The sequence below is a fragment of the Pelodiscus sinensis genome, chromosome 3 (assembly GCF_052426305.1).
Source record: "Pelodiscus sinensis isolate ZL-2025 chromosome 3, ASM5242630v1, whole genome shotgun sequence".
In the NCBI taxonomy this organism is placed as follows: Eukaryota; Metazoa; Chordata; order Testudines; family Trionychidae; genus Pelodiscus; species Pelodiscus sinensis.
In genome coordinates this window covers 136,639,313-136,659,736 of record NC_143054.1, presented here as the reverse complement: position 1 = coordinate 136,659,736, position 20,424 = coordinate 136,639,313, and the positions used below count along the sequence as shown (strand labels likewise).

Below are 20,424 nucleotides of genomic sequence, written 5' to 3'. Positions count from 1 at the left end.
TATGGAATAGTGTATAATGAGGACACATGAAAATATGTGAAAGGGAAGGAGGTGGAAGAATTAACTGGTGTGATGATATAGGTGGCTAAAAATTATGACTCAGATGTAAATACTGGATGCATGCTGTAGGTCAGGGCGTCATTTATATTTGCCCAATTGTTATAGTAAAAGTATTTTAAAATGCTAAACATTTGTATTTAAGTCTTTTCAATACCAATTTTTATTATCTGTACATACATGTTTAAAGTAGTTTATTGATTGTTGTACTACCAGAAAGTATAGTCTTATTAAATGAGCCTATGTAAATATAACTTAAACCTATAAATAGTTTCCATGCAAGCATTGTATCAACAGGTGTGTTGTAAGCAAAACTCGTGAAGTCATTCTGCCGCTCTACTCTGCACTAGTTAGGCCTCAGCTGGAGTACTGTGTCCAGTTCTGGGCGCCACATTTCAAGAAAGATGTGGAGAAATTGGAAAGGGTACAGAGAAGAGCGACAAGAATGATTAAAGGTTTAGAGAACATGACCTATGAAGGCAGGCTTCATGAACTGGGCTTGTTTAGTTTGGAAAAAAGAAGATTAAGGGGGGACATGATAGCGGTTTTCAAATATCTAAAAGGGTGTCACAAGGAGGAAGGAGAAAATTTGTTCCTCTTGGTTTCTGAGGACAGGACAAGGAGTAATGGGCTTAAAGTGCAGCAGGGGAGGTTTAGATTGGACATTAGGAAAAAATTCCTAACTGTCAGGGTGGTCAAATATTGGAATAAACTGCCAAGGGAGGTGGTGGAATCTCCCTCTCTGGAGATATTTAAGAACAGGTTAGATAGACATCTGTCAGGGATGGTGTAGACGGAGCTTGATCCTGCCTTGAGGGCGGGGGGCTGGACTCGATGACCTCTCGAGGTCCCTTCCAGTCCTATTATTCTATGATTCTATGATTATAAAGTGGTTAAATTTAGTGAGTAGGAAGAGAGCAAGTTGTGAAACCAACGATAATTCCTGAAATGCTTTAAAACTGCAAAAATAAAATAGTTCACAGAATCTCAGAGGCCGTAAAGGCCTCGCAGATGGTCCAGTCTCTAGTGTCACCCCTGCCAGTGCAACACTGCTCTCTACACTACTTTTTTGCAGTTGTCTGTCAGGTGCAGTTTCCAACGTCCCAAGTGATCTTCCACCTTATTGATGGGACTGTTTCACAATTTACTAGGTCTTTAAAACAATTTTTCCTAATGTCCTGCTTCCGTTTTTCTCTCATTAAATACTTCCCCGTTAGTCCTACTTAAAACTTTTCAGGATCACGAGAAACTTTTCACCAAATCTTTGTGACTGAGATTTGGAGGTGCCACTGTAATACAAAAAAAAAATATGACTCCTCTCCCCTCAGTAGCAAGCGGTTGGCTGGTCTGTTACTCCGTTTCTCACTCTCCTGGAAGTTATGTATTTGGCAGGACTGAGTGAGAAGGCCCACGTCAGAGACCATTTGGGGTGCAGCCCCGCAAACCCCTACTAGGGCCACGGGGCCCTCTGAACTCGAAGGGGAGCTACTCACCTCTGTGGCACTGCTTTGCAGCCGGCTCCGCGCCTCTGAGCCCGCTACCCCCGTGGCCCTAGAGAAGGGCGCGGGCGACGGCCCCGCACGGTGCGAGTTCGGACAAGCCGGTCTGCCCCGGGCAGCGCGCGGGAATGGGAGTGGCTCCGGCTCGCTCGTTCGCACCATTTCTGACTCGGACCGGGGAGGGGTCAGAAAGTTTCCCAACTCCCCCCCTTCGGGAGCCACCTTGGAAGTAAGAGCCCCCTGCCCCCCAGCCAGCAGTTGCGGAGATGCTGCGAGCGGCCTCAGCCTGTCCCCACCCCAGCGGGAGCCCGGGGCTGCGCTGAGGAAGCCGCTTCCGCAGCAGCAACAGCGCCCCGAGCCCGGGCTGCCCCGCGGGGTCCCGGAGCACCCGAGCCAGGACCCAGCCTCCCAGGAAGGGCGGGGCGGGGCTGCCCCGCGCGCGCGCGGCTCCCGCCTCGGCCCCGCTCGCGCGCTCACCCGCGGTCCGCTCAACTCACTTGCGGGACAGGGCGACTCCGGCGCCCCGTGGGACTGAGCCGCTTCACACGCATCTCATTCTCCCCGCTGCTCCCCGCATCCACAGAGCCGCCCGGGACGGGGTGGGGCGCAGGGGCTGCCGGGAGCTGTAGTTCCGCCTCTCCTTCCCTGCCGCCGCTCAGCGCCGCGGAGAAACCACAACCCCCGCCGTGCCCTGCGGGACCAGGGCGAGGGAGGGGGCGGCGCATGCGCAGGGGCGCCAACCAAAGTTTCCGTTAGTTTTTTGCCCGTGGCGGTTGATGCTCTGAAGGGCTCGCGGGGGCGGGCGTTCGGGCTGTAGTACGACAAGGAGCAGCAACAGTTACTGGGGGGGCGTGCACTTACCCTCCCGCTCCTGGGGGGGCCCCCTCCTCGCGTACAGACCCAGCACGCGCGAGCCGGGGTGGGAACGGTCTGCCCGAAACGCGGCAGGAAACCGCCGAACCCGCCATCGCAGGCGGAGCGGAACCCTGGCCGCAACCCACCCGCGGCCGGCGGCTCCTGCCCACTGGGGGAAGCCGGGCAGGTCTGAGGTGACGCCCGTCTGCTCATTGTGTTGCACGTTTGCACCATGGCTACCAGTCGCTCCTGTGGCGCAGTTGCACGAGGGCTGGTTGCACCACCGGGCTTCGTTGTGTTGCACGTTTGCCGCCCACCTTGTCTTTGAGTTGCACTTTCCCAGCCCCACACGCCTGCTCGTTGCGTCGCATGTTTGCACCCACCGTGCCTACTCCCAGCTGCTTGGTGCGTTGCGCACGTTTGCCCCGTGGCCGCTGGACACCTGCTTCTGTTACATACTCGCCACAACTTCCGCACAGTTTGCGGCACCACACGCAACGCAGTGAGCGATTCCCACCGGGAAACTGTTAAATTTCCAAACGTTTTTTCTCGCTGTAATTGTTAGTACAAGAAATCTGCTTCTCCTTTCCACCTTATCAAATAATTTCTAATTGTGGGGAAATTGTCAGATCACTCACAATAATCAGCAGGCTCTCTCCATACCCAAGTTCTTTATCAGGTTGTCACTGTTCAAAGCCATAAATCTGGGCAGCTTTTTGTTCTGTTTCCTGCACTTCCCTTTTGTTAGATCATGCTAGTAGCTTTCAGCCCTGGGTCCACTGATTCCTGTGGGTCCACAGAGAACATCTCAGATTTCCAAAGAGGCATGTACTTACATTCAATTTTTGTAGAGGTCTGCAAATGGAAAAGGTTAAAAACTTCTGGATTGTACCATAGACTGGAGTAGTCAAAAGGCAGACTGCAGGCCAAATCCAGATTGTTTGACACTTGAACTGTGCACTTTTTTTATTTACTTATTATTTTTATATTATTTTCTCTCAAGTGTAGACTTTGGCAAAAATAATTGATTACCCCACCTCTGTATCTTTATTCAACCTCTCCATGTCCATCTTTCCTGTCTAAATTTAAAAGATTTCTTGATACAGATATTTGTAATACCTGTCTGGGCTTACTCTTTTGAATGCAAGGACAAATTGACTAATTGTGCAACAAAATATATCTTGCAGAGGTCCCCAAAACTGTCCACTGTAAATTTGCTTGATAACTTCTCTAAGGAGAGCTGCTGGTCACATGGTGCTAGTAAATTCTCCTTGTTTCCAGCTGCTAAATCAAATTAAAGACAGCTAATAAATCTCTCCCTTTCATACAGGCAATTGCTGTAGTTACTCAGATGTTATGTGATTATGAATAGGAAGGGAAATAATCCACAGAACTGCAAAAGGAAGAGAGGTGATCCAAGAGACAAACTTTCCCTTAAAATGTGGTTAATGCCGTGAGAATGTTTAAGAGCACTGCTATATTAACATGCTTATTTGGAAGGCTGTTTTGGGGCTATAATACACTATAAGTAATAGTAATGGACTCTCTTCATAGCCAGTAAACAGGCTTGCTAACACAAGTACCTGGTCAAATGATGTATGAATAGACTAAAGAATGCAGCTTTCATAGGCTTTATTCAGTATAGGCACTTGGTTTGTTGTGATACTTATGCTCAGCTTTACACACTGAATGATTATATTGACCTTAGTGAAAACTACCCACCATGTCTAAAGTTAAGCATATTCCTAAGGAAATATCTACACTACACAGCTTTTGGCCACAAGGCTGGTCAACACAGCCCTGTCGCTAAAAGTGTGTGTAAACAATGTTTGTCTTCACTTTCGCCAACAAAATATTTCTACCCCCAAAGAGCAGCTTTCTCTTTGTCTGTAGAAAAGCAGTGTTCACGTTTACACTGGCCTCGCCAAATCTTTGTCCGTCACAGGCAGGATGGGGTGTTAAGCACCTGTGGATACATAGCCTGAGTCTCTGTAGGATCAGGGCATTAGACCCAAATTTTCAGTGACCAGTTTCGGGTGCCTCTATTTTTCAGGATCAAAATGGATATCTAAAAATTAGTGGCCACTTTTGAATGATTTTCTTTTAATATCTCTATTATGTGGAAATAATAATACCTACCATGTACAGAGGTACTGATAAGTTTAATATTTTTAAATCACGTTGAGATCACCTGGATGAAGGAAGCCATAGCACAATAATTATTATCTCTGAAGTGTGGCCAGTTTGAGGTCTCTGCTCATCAAGGCAGACATAGAAAGGCTAGTTGATAGAAATAATATATATATATATTTCACCTTAGGCACTTAAGAACAGATCCAGAGCTCAATGAAATCAACAGGAGTCTCTCCTCTGACTTCAGATCAGACATTTATTTAAGCATTGCAGCTGATACAGAATACTGCAGGTCCATATTCTGACTGGAGCCAGGCTATTGAAACATAATTAGCCTGGATCTTCATGCTGAAATATGGAAATGTTTTCAACAAAAATTGCACAAGTATTAATGTCTTATGGCTGTTACTGCTTTCAACTGGTTTTAAATGCTAAACACCCTGGGACTTTTAGTAAAGCATGTTCCATGAATAGATGATGTTGTTGCCAAAGTACAGTACAAGATAACTCTGAGCAATCTTTGTTTCTTTTCTCCCCTAAAGTGGGACTCCCACACAAACATTATAAACATAAAAATCACCACTGTAAACACAATTCTTGATCCTGAGCAGAACTAGGATTCACACTCTAAAGTTTTAAGTGCAGCAAGCCTTTCCTGTGTCAAAAATAGTGGTTTAATATCCATAACAAATGGATATTAGATACTACCACAATCATTTGGTCAGCAATTAAGCTTCTATGTAAAGAAGCTCAACTCTATATTATCCAGAAGGATTGATGGGGTTTAGTTTGTTGCATTAAGCCATAATAGTTGCTTTTTCAAAAATTAGAATTGAAGAAGGATTAGTTAAAATCACTTGTATAGTCTGTTAAATACTACCAGAAGGAACAATAAACCACGGAACTGTAAGCATGATGTGGCCACACTGTGTATTTGACTTGCTGAAGCTCCTAAAATGTTTTGTTCATACTTTGTTCATACAGAGCTATTAGGTAAAACAAATCTAAATGCAGCTCTGCATTTTAATATCTATATATAGTAGCACATATGGCTGTATAAACACATGGCCCAGTTTATGTGATTACACTGCACAGCATTACTGTAGTATGAACGCTAGGGCACTGATAATCTAGACTAACTGACAGTGTAAAGAGACTAATTTACCATTTCCGTGACTATCAAAATCTGTATTTAACTGACATTTCCTTTGGATTTCATACATTTATATTTGGCTTCCTAATCATCTCTCTTTAGGCTCTCTCTATATATTTATGCTTCCTTCTCTGTCTTCACAAATCAGATCTTTCATGATGAGAATCATCTGGATTTCTCAACTTGCCCCCCTCTTAGATATCTTTAGGGCCAGCTGGCTAGGCCAGTGGTATTTCTAGCATATCATCTGAAACTACTGCTAACTGGCTGTTTGCTAGATTTTGTTTTTGTAAAATGCTGTTTTGTATTCTATCTGAAGTGCCATTTTTGTAACCACCATGCATTTTATAGTCATGGTTTATTAACTGTAAAAATACAGTGTTTTTCTAGTTCTAAGTTTGACAGAAGAGTAGGTTTTAGTGTTATAAGGGAAGTGAATCTATTCCTTTTCATTCTACCTCTCTGTTGTTTACAAAGTTCTTCTAGCATCTAATGGTGTGCAAAAGGGGAAAAGTCCTGAGGGATTTGACTTCTGTATTTGTTGAGAATCTCTGGAAGAATGCACTGTTTTGGTTATTGCTTATTGCTTATTGTGTATACAGTCCTGTATACTTTGTACAAAGGGAGAATTTGGGTTTTGCAAAGATTGCTGGTTGAGACCTGGAGATAGAAACTGCTATTTAGGTAAAATATGGGATTGGGTTTGGTTTGGTTTAGATAAAATCCCGAAGTTTGGATGCCTGTCTGAATTTGCTGAACCACTTGGCTTGATGGGGAGGGGTCAACGCTCTTCCTCACAAAGTCAAACTTTGTCATTATGAAACCATCACCACCAGGAGAATGGGAAGTAAGCCTGTGGTTTTAAAATTGTGGGGGCAAACTCATTCTAGATATAAATCCAATGAACACAATTAACCATTTGGAATTCACCCACTCACCATTATTAAAGAAGAAATGGCATGATTCTGCATCCCTAATTGACATGAGTTGTCCTTGTTCAGGTGAGTAATCACATTTAAACCATATTCAAATCCTATTGTCCCTATTATGAAGTCAATGTGAGACTAAGCTAAGCCCACTTAAGGGTTTCAGAATTCAACCCTGCAGTATTATTCAAATCCCAACACTTGCAGCTGGAGACAATATCAGTCTAAGGAAACAGAAGCCTTTAAATTCAGTCACTGCTTCCTGGGGCATCCTAGCTTGTGATACAGCTTGCTACCACCTGTCCTTAGCAGGAGGAAGTCTTGTCTGTGTCTGCAAAGGGCCAACTCCTCAACTTCACCCACCATGGGGTAACATAAGCATTCACCTCTGGCCTTGCAGACACCACTCTTAATGTATAGATTAGTGACAGGCACTCTTCAACCCCCTAGCTCTCTAAGCATGTCACTGATCCACTGGACACTTGCCATATTCACAGATTCACTCCTTCCAAAGAATCAGTTCTATCTCAAATCTACCAGTACTGCCTCAGATCACCACTCCACTTAACTCACAGCACTCTGATATAGTTATAGTGAAATCAAAATGTAAGTTCAAGTTGATGTACTGGAAACAAATGGTTACCTATACAACAAAATCATACTACTCATTCTAGAGCTTGGCTTAGTTAACAAGATATTCTCATGGCTAATAAACTATTATTGCTTGCCCAGAATCCATGCAGCTCTTCACAACCAAGCTAATGGCAACCTTTCTTTTATGAAACATACACACTGTCTTTTTGCTTCCTAAATGAAGGATTCAGTGGATCTCGGCAGTCCAAGATATACCAGACCGTGCCTTTGGCTTTATTCATAAACAGATACTCCCTGCTCGCTCCTCCTGTAGATTTCCTCTCTTGTAGATTTTGCAATCTCTCAGTTTGCAGTTGGCTCAGTAATTAGTTTGGCAAACAGGCATACACTGTGAGGCATATGATACCTAAGATGTCCATAAAAGGAGATAGATTTCAGTTACCTTGGAGAACTTCCTTTCAGAAAGGAAGTGTGTTACCTCCTAGTGAACTGTCTTAGCTTCAAGACTGTCAGAGGATAATTTTCAGTAAATATACATCATTTAAATATTATCTGTACATACATGTCACAGTGATTAAAATGACATCACATGCCCCCCCTCCTTTTCGGTGAACTATTATGCAGGTATCCAAACCAGAAGTTCCCTGTGAAACACTATGTAACCTCTGTATCTTCTGCCAATGGGGACCAAGGACTCCCTGAATCAGTCACTATATATAGTGATTACACATTACAATAAAGAGCCCAGTCCAGTGACCACTGGTATCAAGAGAAAGGCTCTCATCCACTTTAGTGGGAAATGGATTAAGGCAAAATTGTGCTAATGTATCATCTGGGACAAAACAAATTTCTCTTGAGTAAGTTAGGGGATATTTTAAAAAAATTGAAAATCCCCACTCCCCTCTTTCCTTTGGCCTTGCATTCAGAAGAGCTGAACATCCAAAATGAGCACTAGAATCAATAGAGAGTCATGGTGGGTGAGTTAATATGTTTTATTGGAACAACTTCTGTTGGTGAGAGACGAGCTTTCAAACTACAATAGCTTTTCTTCAGTTCTGGGAAAGAGATTCAGTGTGTCACAACCAATACAAGGTCAAACAGTTTAAGCCTAACCAGTTAACATTTACTCTAAGGCTATGTCTACACTGCAGAGTTTTTGTGCAAAAACAGCTAGTTTTGTGCCAAAACTTGCTGCACGTCCACACTACCAGCCCATTCTTGAGCAAGAAAAAGTACAGTAAACCATAAGAACACAGGGCTTTTTGCACAAGAATTTCTCCTCTCCCCACAAGGAATAAGCCTTTTTGCGCAAGAGCTCTTGCGCAAAAAGGTATGTGTGGACGGGCAACAGGGGTTTCTTGTGCAAGAAACCCCTATGGCTAAAATGGCCATCAGTGCTTTCTTGCGCAAGAGAGCATACAAACTGCCATAGCCTCTCTTGCGCAAAAACATATGACAGTGTGGATGCACTCTTGTGCAAGAACTTTTTGCGCAAGAACTCATGTGCAAAAAGTTCTTGCACAAGAAGCCTGCCTTCTAGAGGTAGCCTAAGGGTATGTCTACACAGAAGGGCTAACGTTGAATTAAGCAATGCAACTTCACCTACGTCAATTGCGTAGCTTAAATTGAAATAGATTAATTTCACTTTTGGCACGCTACACAGCAGGATGTCGAAGGAAGAACACTCTTCCTTTGACTTCCCTTACTCCTTGTGAAATGAGGGTTACCATGAGTCAGAGTAAGAAGTCCTCCAGCTCGACATTATTTCAAAATAAAGGCTTGTAGTATAGACGCACACTATGTAAGGGATGTCTATACAGCAAAGTTATTTCAAAATAACAGCCGTTATTTCGAAATAACTGTACTGGTATCAACACAAGCCAACCGCTATTTCAAAATTAATTTGAAATAGCAGAGGGCTTATTTCAAAATTGGTAAACCTCGTTCCACGAGGAATAGCGACAATTTCGAAATAAGCACTGTGTAGACGCTTATTTTGAAATAGAGGGCCTCCAGCCCTTTGCAGGGTGCCCTGCTGGCCACTCTGGCCACAACCAAGAAAACTACTCTCCCTCCCCCGCTCCCCGGAGCTCTTAAAGGGGTAGAGTCTGGCCAAAGTGCCTCTGCCAGCTCCAAACCTGCCACCCCAACAAACAGTCTGTCCTGCCCCTGACCCAGTGGCCCCAATATGAGCCAGCAAGCCACTGGCAGCCAGCCCTCCACCGGTCCTCAGGAGCAGTCTGCCAGCTCCCAGGAGCCTGCCAGAGGCTGGAAAAGACGGGCGCCTTCCTGGTCCAGTGTGGAGATCATGGACCTCATTGAGGTTTCGGGGGAATCCTCCAATGTCCATGATCTCCACACTAGTTGGAGGAATGCGGCTGCCTATGGCAGGATAGCTGCCAGCAAAGGCCACATCTGCACCCAGGAGCAGGTGCGGATGAAAATAAATGAGCTTTGGCACCCATATACCAGGGCCACAGGGGGCAGCTCCCAACCAGGGACACACACACCAAGCTGCCCCTATTTCAACGCCAGGATGGTCCGTGCCCCCCAGGTGGTTGTCAGCCCTGGGGCAGAGGGCCCTAACCAGGGCATCAAGGAGGAGGACAGCCAGGAGCTACAGCAGACCAGACGGAGTGTTCTGAGCAGCCAGGATCCCGAGCTGCCCCAACAGACCTGTTGCCGGTGTCATCTGAGGCCAGGGAGGCAACAACATGTGAGTGCCATCACTGTCCCCTTATGCGGGGGAGGGAGGGACAGAAACCAGGGACTGCGCATGTGGGCCTTGCTGTCCAAGGATCACGCAGCAACCTGTGCATGTGCAAGCATGTGCCATGCTACCCCAGGCATGTAGCCCCAGCTGGCTGCCACGCAGGGGCCTTATCATGTTAGCCACATGCATGTGTGAAGAGACATGACATTCTCCTGACTCTGGGGTGGGACACAGCAGAATGCCCTCCCTCCACAAGGTCACTCTACACAGAATAGTGATAGAAATGTAGCCGTGTTAGTCTGGGGTAGTTGAAGCAAAATGCAGGACAATGTAGCACTTTAAAGACTAACAAGATGGTTTATTAGATGATGAGCTTTCGTGGGCCAGACCCACTTCCTCAGATCAAAGGCAGGGGACATCTCCCCTCCCCACACACACACAATATACAGCACATGGGTGCGGTCTCCGGTCAGCTCCCACTCCCGGGGATAGCAGGACATTCCGATCATGGCCTCTATGCAAGCTCATCGGCTCTGATGGTGCAGGGAATGGTCATCCTCACCTTGCAGAGGGGGGCTGGGCTTCATCCACTGTGTCCCCAGGCAAAACTGACCACTTCTCTTGTTTCTCCACAGCCGCACCACAGGGAGCACCACACCACCTGGGACATCCTCCCGCACTCGAGGGTTCCACAGGCCCACCGGTGCAGTGGAGGGGTATCAACAGCAGCACCTGGGGGCACTGCAAGCCTTGCACTGCACCCTCTAGCACTGGGTGCAAGACGACCTGCAGCTCCAGCAGGAGCAGCTTGCCCAGGGCCGTGCCATCTGCCAGCACCTGCAGACCCTGGTGCAGAGCTTGCTGCTTCCAGCTGCTCCAGCACCTGCTGCCTTCCCAACTACCGCTCCTCCTCCCACTCCTTCTCCCACTTCTCCCTCCCCATCTTCCCGGGGACACCGAGACCCCGCACCCACGATGCTGGGAGACGATTGGCCCAGCGAGACCCCCAACCCTGAGCCCTGAGCTTCCCCTCCCCATTCTTCCCCTTGCTTCCCCCTTCCAGGTTTCCCCCTCCTCTCTCCCACCCTCTCTCCTCCGTTCTCCTGTCTCCTTTCCCCAGTCTCACCAGAGTTTCATTCCACCCCCCCAGTTTTGTTAAATAAAGAGAGTTTGTGTTCATGAAAATGTGTATTTTATTTTACACCAGGAAAGAGGGTTAGGGAGAGGTAAGTGGGAGGAATGAGGCACAAGCCCCCAGTGGGGCAGACCAGGGAGATTGTTAGTGCTCCACAGGGTGGAAGCTCTCCCGCAGGGCCTCCTGGATACTGACAGCCCCCCAATGGGCCTCCTGGATGGCGGCCTGCAGAAAGCGCAGCCAGGCTCGCAGCAACGCATCCAAGAGAAGCACCAGAGTGCCCAGGGGCAGCTCTGGCTCCATGTTGCAGAGTGCTGTAGTGTCTCGAGTGAGGGCAACCAGAGCGTACAAAGAAAAAAAATGCTTTGCTGTCCCTCAGTGAGGTAGGCAAGCAAGCACGGAAACCTGAGAACCAGCTGTCCAGAGGGGTCCCTTAAAGCACAGGCCTCAGATAGCCTCAGGCAGTAGCCACGCAGAGTAACTACTGACCTGATGACCTGCCGAAACTAGTTCTGGCCGGCCTTAAATATGATTCAGTGTCCACTCAGTGTGGACACGCTATTTTGAAATAGCCAAATGCTATTTCTAAATGCATTTTGTGTGTTGACGCGTTATTTCAAAATAACTTATTTCAAAGTAACTATTTCAAAATTAGATATTTCAAAAGAACGCTGTAGTGTAGACATACTCTTATTTCAGAATAACGTCAGTTACTCTGAAATAACACTAATCTGTAGACATACCCTAAGGGACCATTCAAATCAATGGGAGCAGCAGGTGTTTGGACCCTCGGGAGCAGCAAATATGTATTCCTCATAGTTAAGAGCTAGGGTAATCAAGAAATTATTAGAGAAAGTGCTGCATAGAGAGTCTGGTTTTGGCTAAGATATGTATGATGTAGTATATTAAAGAATGCAAGCCATGCACAGAAGGCCTTTACAAATATATACTTTGTATGATGTTCCCTCCAGTGTGCACCAGATGGCACTGTGATATTACCTGATTTAAGGAAAGAAACTACATATAGAGCTGGCAGAATTATTTATTTCAAATAATTTATCTTACAGCCCCATGCAGAGAATGGAGATACAAGAACAGAGATGTATTTCATGTTTCTAAAAGCAGTTTCTAGAAGCTGCTTTGAAGTTTTGTGTTTGATAAAAAGTGAAACCTGCCCTAAGATTTAGATCCCATACTTCCAATTAACACCAGGGTGAATTTTGCCCAATTTTTTGTGGGGTGGGGATAGGCAAGACAAAAGACCATTAATTTTCCCTAAGCAGGATGACAAAGTATCAGCTTTCTTTCTAGCTTTCCATCCATAGCCTTTAGTGTTGCTTATCTTCCAAAGCTTCCCCTAGCAGGGCTCCCTCACTCCTGAACCTGCACTACTTCTATTCCCCCGCCTTCCCAGTTTCGTGGACTAATATGCAGAGGACTATTTTTATTTCAAGAGGTGGCTTCGGTGACTTGGTAGGAAGTGTGGACAAAATATGTCCCGTAGGCTGAATCTGGCCTTCCAAACATTTGGTTCCAGCCTGCTGCAATCCAGCAGAACCCTCAGGCAGGCCCCTTGACTGCCATGGCCCCACCCACTGCTCAAAGTGGCTGGCTGCCGGGGCCAGTGTGTGTCCCTGTGCAGCATGTCCCTGGAGTGGTGGGGTATCTCCACTCTCTGCCACCACCCGAGCAATGTCCTTGTAGCCTCCCATTAGCCACAAGGACAGTCCTTGCAGTCACGTGTGTGGAGACCTGCTGTCCCCCTCCCCTCAAGAGTGCGCCACACAGAGACACATGCTGACTCTAGCGGCCAGCTGCTTTGAGTAGCATATGGGGCTTTGGCACACAGGGAGCCTGCCTGAGGGGCCCACTGGGCCACCACCTATAGTAAGCACCTCCCTGCCAGAGTCTGCACCTGGGCTTGAGGTGGAGGGGGTGTTGTTCAGCCCTGTACCAGGCTGGGGGGAAGCACGTGGCCTTTATGGCCCCTGATACTTCCTTCACCAGTCACCTCTACCTGACCCTACCCCTGCCCAGGTCCTGAACCCACACTCCCTCTTGCACCCCAGTGCCTTAGCCAGAGTTCCCTCCTGTACCCAAATTTCATCCCTGACCCCACACTCCCTTCATTAATATCGTAGGAAAGTGCAGCCCCTGACCACTTACCAAATTCTTGGGAGTGACCCCCATTGAAAATTGTCTCCTCCTCTGATAGGAGCTTTGAACCTACTGCTTCATTTGATCTAATTTAATGGAACAGATCTCCAGTGGATAAATGAGAACCGAAACTGCTATTTAGTGTTTGACACACTTTTCTTTGGGTATCCAGAAGTATAATTTCATCTTATTACTTCTCTGCCTTAGCAAAAGAGAGATTTGTTGGTTTTAAACTTTGTTAATAGCTCTCTGCCACCCCAGCCCAAACTAACTTATTAGGACTCCAGAGCTATGTCTACACTGCACACTTATTTCAAAATAACTCATAATTTGAAATAACAGAGTGCATGTCTACACAGCAAGCCCACTATTTCCAAATAAATTTGAAATAACAGGCTTCTTACACTGACTTCTGTAACCTCCATTTCATGAAAAGTAAGGGAAGTTGAAGGAAGAGTGCTTTTCCTTCGACTTCCTGCTTTGTAGACAGTGCCAAAAGCCGAGTTAAGCTATTTCAACTTCATCTACGCAATTTACTAACGTAGCTGACGTTGCCTCTCTTAGTTTAACTTTAGCCCACAGTGTTGACATACCCCAACAGTCCTAACTTTGCCTTGCACTTGCAGGTTAACCTTGCACTTGCAGGTGTACTTCAGTTCCCAAACTATCCAGAAGCATCTCCCTTGCAGCATCCAACCTTTCATTGTCATCCACCTTCTAATCTATCATTTATCAAATACAAAGAGTGCTGGATCCTTTGTTCCCTCGTTGATATTTCCCTTTCTTATAGTCCAGTAATACTTTATGATGTGGTCTATTGACATAGGCATGCACAGGGGGTGTGCCGGGTGTGCCTAAGCACACCCTAATGTCTCAAAATAAAGTGGCTTTGCGTTTTAATCGCATGATACACTCTTTTAAGTAAAGTTTAGTTGTTAATTAAAAACAAAGTTAAGTTTTAGTTTCATTAGTTTGTTTGATGAATAAAAATAATGTCCTTTATGAGTTAGTAGTCAATAAATGTTCACATTTAAAAAAAACAAAAATAAAATTCCCTGGGTGCACACCCTAATGAAATGTGCTGCGCACACCTTTGTCTATTGAAGTGTATCCCGGGCTCCTGTGTGCTGAGGCCATGCTGTTTTTTATCCTCCTGATTATGTGCTTTTTCTGACGACTTAAATGCAAGTGAAGCATGCTTTTCCAATACAGATACCTTGGCAGTCAGGTAGATCAACATTCCTTGGTCTGGGAAAAACTTACCAACATGCCTGTTTGATTTTGTGGCACTCTCCCTGTGCTCCACGGCCAAGGAAGCTGGGGCCATGCACTGCTCGCCCTCCCCATGCTCCACACAGGGGAGGCTGGGGCATGTACCCATCTGCCCTTCTTCCCTCCCCATGGTGGTGGGGGGCATGCACTGCTCTGTCTCCCTGTGGGGAGGGGTGGAGCTGGCTTGGCTCCCATGGAGGGTAGAACCTCAGTAGAAGGGGCTGGAGACTTGCTTCCCCCAGCCCTACCTTCACAGACCAGCCATGCTGAAGGGTATGACTACATTACCAAGTTTTGTTGAGGAAAATAATGTTGACACACAGAAGTCACCAAAAAAATAAAGTTGCAAAAGCATGTTTACACCTGCTCCCTCAGTTGACAGATTGTGTCCATGTCTAAGGTCCCCTGTTGAGAGTGGGAGCAATGCACTGTGGCAATGTATCCCACAGTGCCTGGTGACACCATCTGTCACTAGGTTGTGGGACCTTGGAACAGAGCATGGGGCATCTTGGGATCACGCAAAATGACCCATCAGGCACCTCTTTGTTCCAGGGCTTCTGGCGTTCTTTTGCACTCTTTTTCCGACTGCCATTGTCTCCTGTGCACTCTGGTATCCACAGCAAGAAAGAATGGATCCTGTACATCTCTCACATCCTCTGCTGACAGTCATGAGGACCTCACATGTGGCAGCAGAGATCATCTTGAAGTTATTGACAGAGGAAGAAGACTCGAAGGAGCCTGACAGTGTGCATGATATGGACAGGAGCAACCTGTCATTGCATTTGGCATTCCAAGCAACTGTACAGGATAGACTGGTGCTTCTAGGCGAGGGAAGCAGCACTGATTGGTGGGATTGCATTGGCATGCAGGTGTGGGATGAAGACTAGTGGTTACAGAACATCAGGATTCTTAAAGCAATCTTCCTGGGGTTGTGTACTGAGCTGGCCCTGGAACTGTGATGTAAGGACAACAGAATGAGAGCTGCCCTCTTGGAAAAGTGTGTGGCAACTGCCGCGTGGAAACTGGTGACTCGTGATTGCTACCAGTTAATTGCACATCAGTCTGGAGAGGGGAAGTCTGCCATTGGAGCTGTATTGCTGCAATTGTGCAGGGCAACAAATCACATTTGCTAGGGAGAACCAAGACCCTGGGAAATGTGCATGTCATAGTGGCTGGTTTTGCGGCCATGAGATTTCCCAACTGTGGGAGAAGTTTGTGGATGGCACAAACACATTCACATTTTAGCACAAGCCCACCTTGCAGAATATCTACAAATACCTCTCCAAAAGTGTTGATAACCTTTCTCTGCAGGATTCCACTGAGAACACAGTGAGTCTCAGCATGCTGCTTAGCCACAGGATTAGCTACACAGGGGTATGTGCAACTCACAGAAACACAGCCAGCCTCCTCAGCCCTGCATTTCACAAGCCATAGCCACTTATCCTGTGTCTCATCCCCTGCTTCCTGGTCCCTGGAAAGCAGCTGCTCAGACTGGCTATTAGCAGTGGGGGGGCAGTTCCTGGCTGCCAGACGCACTCTGCAACTTATGGGGAGGGAGCCCCTGGTCCTCATCTAGCTCAACCTCCTCATCTGCCAGGTTACTGCCTCCGTGTACTGCCTCTGTGCCCTCTGAGGTATCAATGGGCTCTTTGCAATATAGTGGGGTCTCTACCAAGGATAGCATTCAGCTCCTTATAGAAACAGCAGGTCTTCGGTGAAGCACTGGAGCGTCGGTTCAACTCACAGGCCTTGTGATAGCTTGTCTGAGTTCTTTCATCTTCACTCTCCACTGCAGCATGTCCTGCTCATACCCCTTTTCACACTAGGATCAAGAAATGTTACTATGGGTCACTGGAAGCTGGGACTGAACAGCCTCTTCTCCTTATATGCGGATCAGATCTAACAGCTCCGCAAAAGCGGCGAGGAGTCCTGTGGCACCTTATAGATTAACTGAAGTGTTGGAGCACGGCTACCCCTCGGATACTTAACAGCTCCACAATGGTCCATGCCCGGGAGCATTGGTGCGATGGCCAGCTACAGGCACCTGGAAAGATGCCATGAGACCACTGCACACTGAGAACACAGGGGCAAAGAGGTTGGCCCAGATGCTCAGGAAGCAGGAAAAGGGATTTAAATGTTGTGGGGCCTGCAAAGGGGGCAGGAGAGTAGCTGGTCATCTGGCTGCAGGGCAGCAGAGTTCAAACTGCTAACCAGTGCAGCTGCTTGAGAATTGTAGGACGCTTCCTGAAGGCCAGAATCAGCCACAAAATGCAGCAAGGAATCCACACTGCATGTCTCTCAACAACACAGGGAGGGGAAAAGACAAGTCGTCCCTTGTGGCGTGGGAAGCTTTTTGTGGAAGAAAATGGCCATTTTTCACAACAAAAGTTGCATTGCAGTGTGAATGCTCATGCACTTTTGTTAAAAAAAAAAAAAAAAAAAGGCATTTTTCAACAAAATTTGCCAGTGGGGCAAAAGGGCTGACGACAACAGGAGTTGTTGGGTGCTTGGCATATTTGAATGATACCCTGTCTGGAAAAATAAAAACAGCAAAGCTTTTTAATCTCCACTCATAAAGAACTTCACAAATATCACAACCCTCCTCTCTTTTCCCAGTGAGAAACAAGCCCTGGGTGCCTCATTGCAATCCTGAGAAAGAGATCAAAGAGGGAACAAATGAGAGACAAGGGAACGACTATGGTGCTGTGATTCCTGCCTGAGGGTTTGCGGCTTAATCACATGCAGTACTCCTGCTGCTGCTGACGTGGTGCTAGGGACTAGGTTCATTTCACATGGAAAAATGCTGGCTAAGCCAGGAGATACTGCTGAATGAATCATACACACAGCCAGGCATCTGCTCCGGCAGCAGACCATTGGGAAGCCTCAACTCCTCCTCCAGCTCTGCCCCTTTTCCTTCTCCTTGAGCATCGCCCCTGGATCTTCCCCCCTCCTGCCTCCAGAACCTTTTGGTAAGGCAGGAAAGGGGAGGGGTGGACTGCAGAAGAAACTGCCCCAGCTACTGACTCACACGGGAAGAAGAGCAATAGCAGCTGCAGAAGAGGAATGGCAGGAGGCGGCAGGGGTAACAACAAAGCAGCAGCATCCTTCTGCCTTATCAGAGCACTTTATCTGGCTGCAATCGCCTTCTCTCAGCTGGTGGATGGGAGGGAAGTCACAGCAGACTGGACACAGGAGAAGGTGGGTCCTACTGGTATTTCTCAAACTTGTCTCTTCATCCCCACTTAAATGAAGAGCATGGCTTTGCCATGTGTGGGAGGGAGCGGGGGGGGGGAGGGGAGGGAGTAGGGAAGCTAAGAGGAGATGAGCAGCTGAACTGTTTAATCCAAGCCCGCCTCTCAGTCAGGAGGTTTCTGGAAGGGGAGTTCAGACAGACACTCTCATTTGATCCCTATTCCTCCCTTACAAGAGAGACATTGACATGAATTGCATCTTTGTTGTGCAGCCTATATCTGGCTGCTCAAACTCTGCAGCCTGACTCCAATATAAGAGCTGCTGATGTGATAATACAGTGCGGGTGGGAGGGGGGGGGGAGTTCTCTGAGCCACCCTCCACGTAGAAATCAGGTGGAATCTTAGCTTATTATTAGTTAGATAGCATTGTCAGTGAACATAATAAAGACTCAGACAGGTAAACAGATAACATGGCCTCCATCATAATTTAATGGCTGCAGAGAATTCCTTTCCTCAGTGTGTTATTGTGCTGATATGAGATTCACACCAACCTAGCACTGGCAAATCAGAGAAACAGTCTTCAAAGAGTTGCTGAACTTGGAAAATCTGAGACCAGGGTCAGCAGAAAAGACTCGAGAAAAGAAATGTGAGGGAGAGACAATATAATTAAAATTATTCTGCGTATTATATGTTGGTCTGAGTAAATGAAGGCTCCGGTAAAACAGTAAATTCTGTGTATCAGGGAAAATACAAGCAGGGACTATAGCAGATGATGACAACATAGCAGCTGCATAATTATTTGGAAAGAAAACATCAGCATGTTTTATTTCATCCAGAGTTATTTATGTTTCTTGAAAAAAAATGTTCGTGCAAACCAATTGCAACAGTAAGATCTCAGGATTAATACTTAGTGAGATGTATATTTACTTCTGTATTATTCTAAGGCAGACATTCAACAAATAACAGAGTTATTCAGGCCTGATTATGAAACATTAACATGGTTATATGCAAAAGTTATATGAGCCACATTAAATATAATGGATTACGGAGCTTCAAGTTTAATTTAATCAAGTGTTCCAAGACTTTCAAATAGGAAAAATATTTAAAACCTATTTTGAGGTGATCATAAAGAAGCGGAGTCCAAAGTCCATCTTGAATTGACTAATTTCCATTAATCTGACGCAACATCCAGTGATATAGGGCATAGTCAGAATTTACCAGGCTCACTTCCAGGACAAGATGACACTATTTTGTACTGTATTTCATTAACTTCTCCTTTGTCATCATCTCACATCCTCATTGTATCACTTGTTTAGTTAGGTTTGTATTATTTTTTTTTTCATGAGGGCTGTATCCAGTAGAATTCTTTTTGGCTCAGCATCATGTATCATGTCTATCTTACCAGATAACCCATAGACCAGGAGCAGCACTGAGCAAATATCTAATTGAGACTCAATCCCTGGTTACACTGGTCACTAAAAAAGCTGAGCAGCAGCAGTGACTCTCTCCAGCTCTTTCATCATCATACGCTCTCCCCCTCCTTACCTCACCCCTGTCCACTGTACTCACCCTGTCATATTTACCTAGACAACCAGTTGCTATTGATTTCTGTAGAAACATCAGGCCTTCACACCACCCCGCATCACTGTAACCCTTCTACCAGATGGAGTCGGCAACAACAAGAGTTGGGTTCACTGTCTAGGGCAGTGGTTTTTAAATGGAAGTGCATGTACCCCTAGGGTTATGCAAATTCATCAGGGGATAAGGGTGGACAACACATTTTATTACACCCTGTAGTGGCAGACAGTGCATTTTATTTAGTAAGACATGGCAATCTAATCACAGGTATATTATGATCCTATCTCAGACGGAGGTACGTGGTAGACTACATTATTTGAAAAAGAGTACACAACCTAAAAAATTTGAAAACCATTTGTCTAGGAATCTCTCTTAACAGAAAATAAAGCCAGCTCAAGCCCCCACCCAGTCATCAGGAAAAATGAAACCCTTCTGGGCACCTCTAAGGGTCAATACTTCCCCTCTCACAAGCACAGAATCTCTATAATTTTTCTTTCATTAGACAAAAAGGGAAAAGGGGACCCAACATTTATTTGGAAAACACTACAAAAGCATGTGACCACAGGCAAACACCCACCTCACAGTGCTTTGGGTGGTGTCCATTGCCTCAATTCATCACCATATGGTGTAAAACTTAAAACTAACATTCCTTATCACACCACTCCCCTCTCCCTCCAGTACACCCCACTCTCAGTTGATTGCCCTGGGTTAGTCAGGACACAGTTCAGAGATCTGTTCTTGGGGGGGAGGGGGAGGGTCAATTTTTACCTCAAGAGGCACTGACCAATGCATCTCCTGCTGCCACCTCTGCAGCTGACTCACAGTGGTTGCTGTCCCACTGCTGCTGCTGCTCTCTGATGTAGCTGTCTCTCTCTGCTGCCCCTGGCTGCCGTCCTCTGCTACTTCTGTCTCTCCATTGCCACTGCTGCGGTCCTCCATCTCTGCTACCGCCACTGGTTTCAGCAGCTAGTGAGGAACCTCACTTCTGATGTGGTTGCTAGGTTGCCTTTAACTATGCCCACTTAAGTGCTTGCTTAGCAGTGAAAGCGACGAGGAGTCCTGTGGCACCTTATAGACTAACTGAAGTGTATAAGCATAAGCTTTCGTGGGCAAAGACCCACTTCGTCAGATGCATCTGACGAAGTGGGTCTTTGCCCACGA

At 46.4% G+C, this 20,424-nt stretch overlaps 2 protein-coding genes across 7 annotated transcripts in view; one reads left to right on the top strand and one right to left on the bottom strand.

Moving 5' to 3' along the window:
- PRKD3 (protein kinase D3) overlaps positions 1 to 2,320 on the bottom strand; it is a 108,347-nt gene extending 106,027 nt beyond the window's left edge. For 3 of the 4 annotated variants that reach the window (XM_075924927.2, XM_075924926.2, XM_089777380.1), the window contains exon 1: positions 2,054 to 2,320. The gene's annotated coding sequence lies outside the window, so the exon portion shown is untranslated. Of the gene's footprint in view, positions 1 to 1,550; positions 1,947 to 2,053 lie in introns of those variants that run through there. The other variant, XM_075924928.2, reaches the window with a different exon arrangement.
- Positions 2,321 to 2,470: 150 nt separating this feature from the next.
- QPCT (glutaminyl-peptide cyclotransferase) overlaps positions 2,471 to 20,424 on the top strand; it is a 39,633-nt gene continuing 21,679 nt past the window's right edge. Inside the window, exon 1 of one of the 3 annotated variants that reach the window (XM_025190819.3) lies at positions 2,471 to 2,605. Coding sequence is in view for 1 of the 3 variants with exons in the window: in XM_006135221.5 (XP_006135283.2) it covers positions 17,558 to 17,692 (135 nt within the window). In the remaining 2 variants the exon portion in view is untranslated. Of the gene's footprint in view, positions 2,606 to 2,653; positions 2,914 to 17,277; positions 17,693 to 20,424 lie in introns of those variants that run through there. The other 2 variants (XM_025190820.3, XM_006135221.5) reach the window with 2 other exon arrangements.